Below are 12287 nucleotides of genomic sequence, written 5' to 3'. Positions count from 1 at the left end.
TGTAAAAGAAAAGAGAAATATTTACATTTATGATATCTTTTCATGGCATCAGGACATCACAAAGTACTTCATAGTAAATTATAATATTTGTGAAGCCCAGTCACTGTTTTAATGTAGGAAGCCTGACAGCCACGGACTGCACAACTTGGCCCCACATACAGCAGTACGATAATAAAGAGACATTTTAGTGATGTTGGTATTTGGATAAATATTGGTCAGGAAACCAGAGAGAACGCCTCTGTTCATCTTCAAAATAGTACCATGGGGATCTTCTCAATTTATGTTGGGGGGCAGACTACAGTGATTTAACATCTGATCCAAAAGACAGCACCTCTGACAGTGACACACTCCCTCAGTATCGCTTAGATTTTGCCCGAAGGAATGCGACATCAACCCATAACCTTCTGACTGGCACAAAGAACGTGGAATAAATAGAGATTGCTCTCCTCTCAGCAGAAAGGATTAGGAAGAAACTTAACAGCAGTGATCAAAGTTATGACTGGCTTTGAGAAAATAAATAAGGAGAAACAGTTTCTACTGGCAGAAAGATTGGTAGCCAGAAGCCATGAAGGTAATTAGCAAAGAATTTGAGGGGAGATGAGAAGTTTCTTTTACTCAGAGAGCTGTTACGACCGGGAATGCGCTACCTGAAAAGGCGATGGAAGCAGATTCAATGGCAACTTTCAAAAAGGGATTGGAATTATATTTAAAATGAAGATGTTTCCAGGGCTATGCAGAAAGAGCACGATAGATGGGCTAATGCCAGTAGAGGCTTGATAGACTGAATAACATCCCTCTGTTGGGTATGGTTCTACTTTAAATCACAACAACAGTTTCTGGCACACCTGAAATATTGAATTTCAACATCAGGTTTCTTACATTTTTAATATTTTCAAAGAGCACATTTTCAGTACCTGTTCTGATCCGTGGAGAAGGTGTCACATTAACACCAGTGCTGTTCACTGTAAGGAAAGTACGAGATTTCAGAACACAAAATCACAAGCTTCATCCTGTTTACAGCATTACTTTTTAAATTGTCCACAGATTATGGTACAAGTAAACTACTAAATGATTGTATTATAAAATGTTAAATTTTTACAATGAAGTTGATAAATGATGCTATTCCCTCCAACTTTTCCTGCAGCCAATTCACTGCCTTGACTGTACTGATAGGAAACAAAGCTTCTTGCTGTCATAATTAGACTCTTTGTTGTCAAAAACCCAACTTTCAATTTAATTCAATCCAAACAGAATGAATTTCAGAAACATTAACAGGAATTTGAAGTTATTAATTTAATCTCGACCCCAACACACCCAGAAATTGTGCAACTGATAATGTTCAGAGGAATGGCTGTCCACCCTGAGTTGCTTTCACGTATCTGCAAAGTCTGCACTCAGGCTGATGCATCCTTGCTCCCCCTGGTGTCAATACAAGCTGTTTGCAGTCAGTTGACATTTTCTCTGTATTTTTTGGAAAACATATTAGTGATTTTCTGAGTTCCCTAAATCAGTGACAAAGATTGTGTGACAATCTATTACTCTCTCTGCGGCCATTCCCTGTGTATCATTGTGCATCTTTAATGGAGATGTAGATGATAAATGAACAGAGAGGGAAGATTTGTCAATCAATGTGCATTGGTGAAAAGGATCACAAGTACATTTGTCCCGTCATGTAAACAAAAAGGAACCAAGTTCATTGATGTACAGCTATCATTTGCAAAATTTATATCTTTTGACCACCTATTTTCCACTATCTGTTACAGGTGAGGTGGTAGTATTCATCAAGGAATTCCCTGTAAAAAGATTACAAGTGGTTCGATCAGATATGGGAGATTTCCATCTACACCGAGCAGGGAACTAACCTATCAGCGTTCTCTTTTACAAACCAGCATAAAATGAATGGATAGAAAAATTGGCTGAGAGATATAATAGGCATCATTCTGATTCTGCAAACTCTCTGTCCCTGCTGATGTTGCAAATTACCCCCAATTGTATTATATGGATGATATCTCCAGGCCATCCAGTGCAATCAAGGTTGTAAAAGCCTTAGTTATAAGGTCACATCAAGCTTGACTGTAAGTGCTTCATCATCGGAGGAGATTATAGATAATGAATTCTGAATATTGCTGAAAAAACACATTGTTGAAGCTTTTCATCTTGCACACATCAGGATAATTTGCAAGAATATCACATGTAAAGGAAACAATAATTTATACTTCATGAGAAGAGATTGCTGATTAGTTGGCAAGTGGGCTCTGATTGGTACAGGCATTGCCATGGAGCATGCACCAGTTAAGTGATGACTGGCAGTTAACTGCCAAGCCTTGTTTAAGTTCAAACACGGTATTTTGACCCTGATTGGTCAAGACCTGCCCTGGGGTTTGAACCAGAGAATGGCTGTCACCTATTGTGTTTAGTTTGAAACAGCCCAATATGTGTACATGTCATTTATGTCTGCAAAGAACAGGACCTTGTATATTAATATATGTAGCTTCAGCACACATAAGTGTACCACATTGCGAGCCCGAGTGATAATCTTAAATTGGTTGTCAGCGTAATTCTTAGCACACTCAGGATTGTTTGGCAAATTTTGTCCAATCGCAGAATCACATCTAATGTTGGACACCATGTCTTGAGTTGGGCTGGTTCGGTACAGTCGGTACCTTGCCTGTTACAACAGCTGAAGGACGTCCTATTTAATACGACCCACTAGTCTATGGGGTGTATGCCTACATACTTAGATTCACACCGGCACTGATATTATTATACCACGTTACTCGCTTGTGTGATAGGCAGAACGTCTTTTTGGCTTAACGGCAGCATTCTGTTAATGATTAACACCACTCGTGTTGCTACTGCAAAGGAGCAGGGTGAAATGGATAGCATCACCACTTGCTCAAATTTTTGAGGTACCTCACCCTTCCAGGATAATCTGAGGATAATCTTCAGGACTGAAAGTGGCGGCCTTCGCGAATTCTACGTCTATAAGAGGCGTTCAACACTTTCACAATTCATGTCGTTCAGATTAGCATCACTGGACCAGCATTCAGAGTTCTCTCTGATGATAAACAACTAACTTAAAACACCAGATTCTCAGAAATCACAGTTCCAGTACCTGGTGCGTTTGTTGGAGTAGATGTTGTAACATTGAAAAAAGTAATGCCTGCAAAAAATGAACAAGATATTAGTTAGATTCTGACAGGCGATGAGGAGAAACTGCTTCACTCAGAAAATCATGGGCTCTGGAATGCTCAGCACAAAATGGTGGTGGAGTTGGACAGGTCCTTGGGGTTGAGGGTCTTACAAGTGTATGGACAAAAGATTACGTATGGCTTTTTTTTCAAGAGCCAGATCGTGCACAATGGGCCAAATAGTATCTTTCTGTCCTGTTTGATTCTTAATTCTTACATGTGCAATTTCAAAATCAGGTTTCTTATACATGTGTGGTATAGGTACACCCACAGACATGTCAGGGAAGGAGTTTCAGGATTTTTTCCTAGCGACAGTGAAGGAACAGTTGTAGTTCCAAGTCAGGGTGGTGTTTGGCTTAAGGAGAACTTGGAGCTGGTGGTGTTTCCATGCATCTTGTCTGTACTGATTGGAAGTAACAGCGATTGCCAGAGAAACATAGCGCAGAAATTTCCCCTCGTTGTGGGGGGTTGTGCAGGGACGGGTACAAACCCGATTGGGGCCACGCCGCCCGGAAGCGCTGAGTGTTCCTTGTGCGGGCGGTGGGGGGGGGGGAATTCCCTGAATCGGGGCCTGAGCTCTTTTGCGCATGTGCACGAAAGAGCAGAAATATCCCTGAGGCACGGAGCTACCTCAGGGAGATTAATTTCGGAATGTAAGTTTTTATTAAAGTCAGAAAAAAATTATTTAGACATGTCCCCTCACTGTCACATGAGCTGGGACATGTTTCTCAAATGTTTGACAATTCTTTGCTTAATTAATAAACCCTTCATGAAACTTCATCCCGCCTGTCGATGAGGTTCCATGAAAAATGTGAAGGCCGCCTGGGCTCTTCGCCTGCCCCCCCGCCAACCTTAAGGTTGGACGGGTAGCTCAGGTTATTGTTTTAATTGATATTTAAATGGCATTAATAGACCTTTGACAGTTCGGCGGGCGCGAAGCCAACTCAGCTGTGCATCCGCCAAACTAAAAATCTAAATGACGCACAGTGACGTTGGGACGCCCACCCAACGCTCACCGACCCGAAAATTCTTCCCATTGACATTTTTGTTATTTAAAGTCTGATTTTGAATTTAATTTTGCCCAAGCAACATCATTTTCAGAAATTTTAATATTATTCCAACGGCATTAATTCCCCCCAATTAAAATTGTGCCACTGATGATGTTCAGAGCAATGGCTGTCTACCCTGTCCACACATCAACAAACTATGCACTCACTTTGGTAGATCATTTCTCTCTATGATGTCAATGCATGTTATTTACAAGCTGTTTTCATTTTTTTCTCTGTGTAAAGAATGTTTTGTTTATCTGAGTTTCCAGTACCAGTGACAAAAGACCAGTGATAAGACAATATAGCTCTGCACCCCCCAGCACCACTCCCTCCCACGCACATACTAACATTGTACAACTGATAATGTTCAGAGGATAGGCTGTCCACTTTGAGTTGCCTTCTGATATCTACAAAGTACACAATCAGGTTGATGCACTGTTACCCCCTCCAGTGTAAATACATGCTGCTTGCAAGCTGATAACATTTTCTTTGTGTTTTTTCAAAAATATGTCAGTGGTTTCCTGAATTTCCCATTTCAGCGGTAAGAGTGCATGACAATCTATTACTCTGTGTGTAGGCTTTCCATATGTATCGCTGCGCACCTTAATGAAGATGCAGACGGCAAATAAACGGAGAGGGCAGCATTTGTCAATCAATGTGCATTGGCGAGAAGGGTCACAAGTACCTTTATTCCGTCATGTAAACAACAATGAAACTATCTTCATTAATGTACGGCTATCATTTCCAAAATTTAAATCTTTTGACCACCTATTTGCCACTACCTGTCGCAGGTGAGGTAGTAGTATTCATAAAGGGATTCCCTGTAAAAAGATTGCAAGCAGTTATGTCAGATGTAGATTCCCATCTGAACCTTGTGCAGGACTAACCTATTGGAGTGCCTTTTATGTGTTGAGTCTATGAGTTCACTAGTCGAGTAAACTCGATTTGCACGCCTTCATATACTCCTGTTAGCTGATGCTCATTATCAGTAACGGAGAGAGACCGACATAAGAACAAACTTTGATTGTTTATTGCAACAGAAGGTAGAGCACTAAATCCTTGTGTGCTCCCACAACCACCTCCAGCTTTAGACTTACATTTAACCAGCAGCTCACGCTATACCATAAGGCCATAAGACATAGGAACAGAAATTAGGCCATTCGGCCCATTGAGTCTGCTCTGCCATTCAATCACGGCTGATAAGTTTCTCAACCCCATTCTCCCGCCTTCTCCCCATAACCTTTGGTCCCCTTACCAATCAAGAACCTATCTATCTCGGTCTTAAATACACTCAATGACCTGGCCTCCACAGCATTCTGTGGCAATGAATTCCATAGATTCACCACTGTCTGGCTAAAGAAGTTTCTCCTCATCTCTGTTCTAAAAGGTCTTCCCTTTACTCTGAGGCTGTGCCCTCGGGTCCTAGTCTCTCCTACTAATGGAAACATCTTCCCCATGTCCACTATATCCAGGCCTTTCAAGTATTCTGTAAGTTTCAATCAGATCCCCCCTCATCCTTCTAAACTCCAACGAGTATAGACCCAGAGTCCTCAAACGTTCCTCATATGTTAAGCCTTTCATTCCTGGGATCGTTCTCATGAACCTCCTCTGGACCCTCTCCAGGGCCAGCACATCCTTCCTGAGATACGGGGCCCAAAATTGCTCACAATATTCTAAATGTGGTCTGACCAGAGCCTTATAAAGCCTCAGCAGCACATCCCTGCTTTTATATTCTAGTCCTCTCGAAATAAATGCCAACATTACATTTGCCTTCCTAACTACCGACTCAACCTGCAAGTTAACCTTAAGAGAATCCTGGACTAGGACTCCAAAGTCCCTTTGCACTCCAGATTTCTGAATTCTCTCCCCATTTAGAAAATAGTCTATGCCTCTATTCTTCCTACCAAAGTGCATGACCTCACACTTCCCCACATTGTATTCCATCTGCCACTTCTTTGCCCATTCTCCTAACCTGTCCGAATCTCTCTGCAGCCTCCCCGCCTCCTCAATACTACCTGTCCCTCCACCTATCTTTGTATCATCTGCAAACTTAGCCAGGATGCCCTCAGTTCCTTCATCTAGATCATTAATATACAAAGTAAAAAGTTGTGGCCTCAACACTGACCCCTGCGGAACTCCACTAGTCACCGGCCACCATCCTGAGAAGGACCCCCTTATCCCCACTCTCTGCCTCCTGCCAGACAGCCAATCTTCTATCCATGCTAGTACCTTGCCTCTAATACCATGGGCTCTTATCTTACTGAGCAGCCTCCTGTGCGGCACCTTGTCAAAGGCCTTCTGGAAGTCCAAGTAGTTAACATCCATTGGCTCTCCTTTGTCTAACCTACTCATTACCTCCTCAAAAAATTCTAACAGATTTGTCAGGCATGACCTCCCCTTGATGAAACCATGCTGACTTTGCTCTATTTTACCATGCACTTCCAAGTATTCTGAAATCTCATCCTTAATAATGGACTCTAAAATCTTACCAACGACTGAGGTCAGGCTAATCGGCCTGTAATTTCCCATCTATTGCCTCACTCCCTTCTTAAACAGGGGGGTTACATTAGCAATTTTCCAGACCTCTGGGACCCTCACTGACTCCAGTGATTCCTAAAAGATCACCACTAACGCCTCCAATATCTCTTCAGCTATCTCCTTCAGAACTCTGGGGTGTAATCCATCTGTTCCAGGTGATTTATCCACCTTCAGACCTTTCAGTTTTCCTAGCACCTTCTCCTTGGTAATGGCCACCATACTCACCTCTGCCCCCCGACTCTCTTGAACTTTGGGGATGTTACTCGTGTCTTCCACCGTGAAGACTGACGCAAAGTACCTATTCAGTTCCTCCGCCATTTCTTTGTTCCCCACTACTACTTCTCCAGCGTCATTTTCCAGTGGCCCAATGTTCACTTTTGCCTCTCTCTTACCCTTTATATATCTAAAAATCTCTTGCAATCTTCTTTTATATTACTGGCTAGTTTACCCTCATATTTAATCTTCTCCCTCCTTATTTCTTTTTTAGTTGTCCTCTGTTGGTCTTTGTAGGCTTCCCAATCCCCTGGTTTCCCACTGCTCTTCGCCGCATTGTATGTTTCTCTTTAGTTTTTATGCTGTCCCTGACTTCCCTTGTCAGCCATGGTTGCCTCGTCCTCCCTTTAGTATGCTTCTTCTTCCTAGGGATGAATTTTTGCTGTATCTCCCAAATTACTCCCAGAAACTCCTGTCGTTGCTGTTCCACTGTCTTTCCTCCTAGGCTCATCTCCCAGTCAATTCTGGCCAGCTCCTCCCTCATGCCTCTGTAGTTGCCATTGATTGGTCCGTACTGTCACAGGTCAGTCCACTTGCATTCTCTTAAAGGTACATGGTACTCCACTTTACCACAGTGCCCCTCTTATAAAGCAGCCCAAAGTCAGTGGGTGAAACAATCGGTTGAGAAATATAACAGATGTCACTCTGATTCAGCAACCTCTCAGTCTCTGATGTTGTTGCAAATTACCCCCAGTTGCTTTATATGGATAATAGCTGCAGCCCATGGACTCTAGTGTAATCAAGGTTGAAAAGCTACAGTTATTAGGTGACACCAAGCTTGACTGTAAGTGCTTGATCGCTGCTGGAGATTATAGACAATTAACGCTACGTCCATAAGAGGCACTCAACTGCAACATGGCACTTTCACAATCCATGTAGTTCAAATTAGCATCACCGGACCAACATTCCAGCAGTTCTCTCTGATTATAAACAATTAACTATAAATACCACATTCTCAGAAAGCACATTTTCAGTACCTGTTGTGTTTGGTTGAGAAGATGCTGTAACATTCAAGAAAGTAGTGCCTGTAAAAAATGAACAAGATATTAGATCACAAGGGGAAAGGAGGAGAAATTTCTTCACTCAGAAATTTGCTAGAACCTGGAAAACTCTACAGAAAATGGTGGTGGAAGCTCATTTTGTAAATAATTTTGAAAGGGAATTGGACAGGTCCTTGAGGATGATGGTCTTACATGGGTACAGACAAAAGGTAAGGATCGGGGACTAAACACAACTACTCTTTCAAGGAGCCTGAATATGCACGTTGGGTTGAATAGCATTCTTCTGTCCTGTTTGATTCTTAATTCTTAAAAATTCAATTTCAAAATCAGGTTTCTTATATTCTTAATATTTTCAAAGAGCCCATTTTCAGTGTCTGTTGTGTTCTCTGTGGATAATGAATTATAAACTTTCAATTATTCATTGGTTTATTTGATCCAGACTATTTCCCCCAACAGTGCGCACACCAAATTACACGTACTGTCTGTACTGATTGGAAGCAACATCTACTCCCAGTCCAACATAGGCACTTTGTCGTTAGAAGTCTGGTTTTGCATTTTCGCCCAAAGATAATCACTTTGAGAAATGTTAATATTATTTCTACGTTATTAAAAAGTTACAAGCAGTTAGGCCAGATGTGGAAGTTTTGCATCTAATATATTGGAGTGATTTTTTTTATAAAACAGCCCAAAGCCAGTGGATAAGAAAATCAGCTGAGAAATATGACAGCTGTCACTCTGATACTGCAAACTCTCCGTCTCTGCTGATGTCGCACATTATCCCCAATATGGATAATGGCTCTGGACCATGGATTCCAACATAATCAAGGTTGTAAATTATAGTTATTACCAACACCAAGCTGAACTGTAAAAACTTGGACATTGTAGGTGATTATTGAAAATGATATGTTTTCAGGACATAGGGTATCAGGACATCAGATATCAAGACATCACAAAGTAACTTTCAGCAAATTAAATTTTTTTTATTATTCTTTCATGGGAGGTGGACGTTTCTGGATTGGCTGGCATTTTTATAATCCATCCATAATTGCCCTTGAGAAGGCGGTGGTGAGCTGCCTTCTTCAACCGCTACAGTCCATTTGTTTAGGTATACCCACAGTGCTGTTAGGGAGGGAGTTCCAGGATTTTGACCCAACGACAGTGAAGTAATGGTGTCATCGTTCCAAGTCAGGATGGTGTGTGGCTTGGAGGGGAACTTGCAGGTGGCGGTGTTCCCATCTACCTGCTTCCCTTGTCCTTCTAGGTGGTAGGGGTCGTGGGTTGTCAAAGGTGCCTTGGTGAATTGATGCAATTCAACTTGTAGATGCACAGCTGCCACAGTGCATCAGTGGCGGAGAGAGTGGATGTTGAAGGTGGCGCATGGGGTGCCAATCAAGCAGGCTGCTTTGTCCTGGATGGTGTCGAGCTCCTTGAATGTTGTTGGAGCGGCAATCATCCTGGCAGGAAATCTTTGAGAAATTTAGTCACTGTGGTGATATAGGAAGCCTGGCAGGCAAGTTGTGCAAGCATGGTCCCATTTACAGCAGTACGATAATAAAGAGCCATTTTAGTGCTTTTGGCAGTTGGATAAATATTGGTCAGGAAACCAGGGACAAACCCTCTGTTCATCTTCAAAATAGTATCATGGGGTCTTCTCAATTCACGTGGGAGGGTAGACACTGCAGTGATTTAACATCTCATCCAAAAGACAGCACCTCCAACTGTGACACATTTCCTTGGCACCGCTTAGATTTTGTCCTTAGGTCCCTTTAATGGGAGATCAACCCACAACCTTCTGACTGGCACAAAGAACATGGAATAAATAGAGATTTTTCTCCTTTAAGCAGAAAGGGTTAGGAAGAAATTTAACAGCAGTGATCAAAGTTGTGACTGGCTTTGAGAAAGTAAATAAGGAAAAAACGGTTTCTACTGGCAGAAAGATTGGTAACCAGAAGCCATGAAGTTAGGGTAATTAGCGAAAAATTGGAGGGGAGATGAGAAGTTTCTCTTACTCAGAGAGCTGTTACGACCGGGAATGCGCTACCTGAAAAGGCGATGGAAGCAGATTCAATGGTACCTTTCAAAAAGGGATTGGAATTATATTTAAAATGAAGATGTTTCCAGGGCTATGTAGAAAGAGCACGATAGATGGACTAATTGAATAACTCTCTCACACTGCCAGCAGAAGCACGATAGGCAGAATAGCCTCCTTCTGTTTTGTATGAGTCCGTGATAAATCACAACAGCAGTTTCTGGTGCATCTGAAATATTGAATTTCAACATCAGACCTCTTACATTTTTAATATTTTCAAGGAACTACTTTTTCAGTACCTGTTGTGATCTGTGGAAAAAGTGTCACATTAACACCAGCGCTGTTCACTGTAAGGAAAGTACGAGATTTCAGATCAGACAATCACAAACTTCATCCTGCCGACAGCATCACTTTTTAAATTGTCCACAGATTATGGTACAGGTGAACTACCAAAAGATTGAATGGTAAAATGTTAATTTTTCAATGAGTTTAATAAATGACGCTACTCCCTCTAACAATTTCTGGAGTCAAGTGACTGCCATGTCTGCACTGATTGGAAACAAATCTATTTACTGTCATACTTAAATTCTTTGCTGTCAAAAAACCCAGTTTTGAATTCAATTCACCTCAAACAGAATGAATTTCAGAAATGTTAATATTAATTTGAAGTTGTTAATTCCTACCCACCCCCAACTTAAGTTGGGCAACTGATAATGTTCAGAGGATTGGCTGTCCACTCTGAGTTGCTTCACGTTTCTATGAGGTATACACTCAGGTTGATGCACTATTACTCACTCAGGTGTCAATACAAGCTGATAGCAAGCAGATGACATTTTCCTTGTGTCATTAAAAATATATTTGTGGTTTTCTGAGTTTCCCATGTAAGTAATAAGGAGTATGTGACCAAGGCCATCGGATTTGACCATTCTCTCTATCCAGATTTTCCCTGTGCATCATTGTGCACTTGAATGGATTGCTGATGTTAAATGAACAGAGGGGGGCAGAATTTGTCACTCAATGTGCATTGCTGAGAAAGGCCATGATAAATTTGTTCCATTATGTAAATGAAAAATGAATAAAAACAAAAATGAAACTATGTTCATTAATGTATGGCTATAACTTTCAAAATTTAAATCTCTCAAACACAAATTTGAATTGACTTGTCACAGGTGTGATGGTGACACTGGTAAAGGAGTTCCCTGTAAAATTCTTAGAGCAGAATGCCCTGCACGTCCACACGTAAAATGACGCGTGGTGAGGTTGGGCGAGCGTCCTGACATCACCGCGCACCATCGTGGTATTTCACTGTGCGGGCGCGCGATGAAGTCCGACGTACGCCTGCCATTAATTAATGGGCCTCTGAAGGCCCTTTGGTCTTCAATTAACGCCGATTTTTCAGCGCCGTACAACCTTTGGGTCGGCACACGGACACAACAGCCAGGCGGGTAGGACACATTTGTATTAACCTCATCCATGGGCGGGATAAGAGGGCTCAGTGGTGTCGTGAATCTGCCCCATGAAGTATTTATTGCTGAAAGTTTTTCAAATTTGACTGTGTGATCTGTACTACTTCAGAACGCACCCGAGCAGCTTTTTCTGGGCCCTTAACCCTCAGGTCAGCACTCTGCAGTGAGGAATCATTTCCAGACCTACAGGTTTCAGGAAGCCTCCCCTTAGCCTGGGAATGGGAGCTGATCTGTCCACTGGAGGCATCTCCTCTGAGGAGGAAGGGAGGGCTAGGAGGGAGAGGAGGCCAGCAATGCACATTCAGCCTCCAGGGGAGCCACGTTTGGGAGGCCAGGCGCAGGCACAAGGGGCGCAGGGCCAAGAGGTTGTCCACTGTGGAAGGGACCACAGAAGACGCCAATATCCTGCTGCCAAGGTTTACAGGTGGCGAAGCAGCTACCTCAATATGACTGAGGTCCAGTGCCGAAGGAGGCTCCAACTCTCAAGGGAAACAGTCAACTATATCTGTCAGATGATTGGGCCTGAGATCTCCCCTAACTGTGTGGGTGGACACCCCATGCCAGTGGCTCTGAAGCTCACAGTTGCCCTCCACTTCTATGCATCTGGCTCCTTCCAGGGCTCGGTGGGTAATATTTGCAGTGTCTCCCAATCAGCTGTCCACACTTGTGTCAAGCAGGTTACAGACGCTCTGTTCAGACGGGCATTGACCTTCATCCACTTCCATTAGGAGCAGGCAAGC

At 42.5% G+C, this 12287-nt stretch overlaps 1 protein-coding gene across 1 annotated transcript in view; it reads right to left on the bottom strand.

Moving 5' to 3' along the window:
- Positions 1-12287, bottom strand: part of LOC144691355 (uncharacterized) — a 215509-nt gene that overhangs the window by 125113 nt on the left and 78109 nt on the right. Inside the window, exons 9-12 of the mRNA XM_078559369.1 lie at positions 10381-10428; positions 8029-8076; positions 3116-3163; positions 915-962 (exon numbers count right to left, since the gene is read on the bottom strand). Of these exons, the coding sequence (XP_078415495.1) occupies positions 915-962; positions 3116-3163; positions 8029-8076; positions 10381-10428 (192 nt within the window). The remainder of the gene's footprint in view (positions 1-914; positions 963-3115; positions 3164-8028; positions 8077-10380; positions 10429-12287) is intronic.

This window comes from Cetorhinus maximus, chromosome 16 (genome assembly GCF_964194155.1).
Source record: "Cetorhinus maximus chromosome 16, sCetMax3.hap1.1, whole genome shotgun sequence".
NCBI lineage: Eukaryota > Metazoa > Chordata > Chondrichthyes > Lamniformes > Cetorhinidae > Cetorhinus > Cetorhinus maximus.
This window is presented reverse-complemented; position numbering and strand designations above follow the sequence as displayed.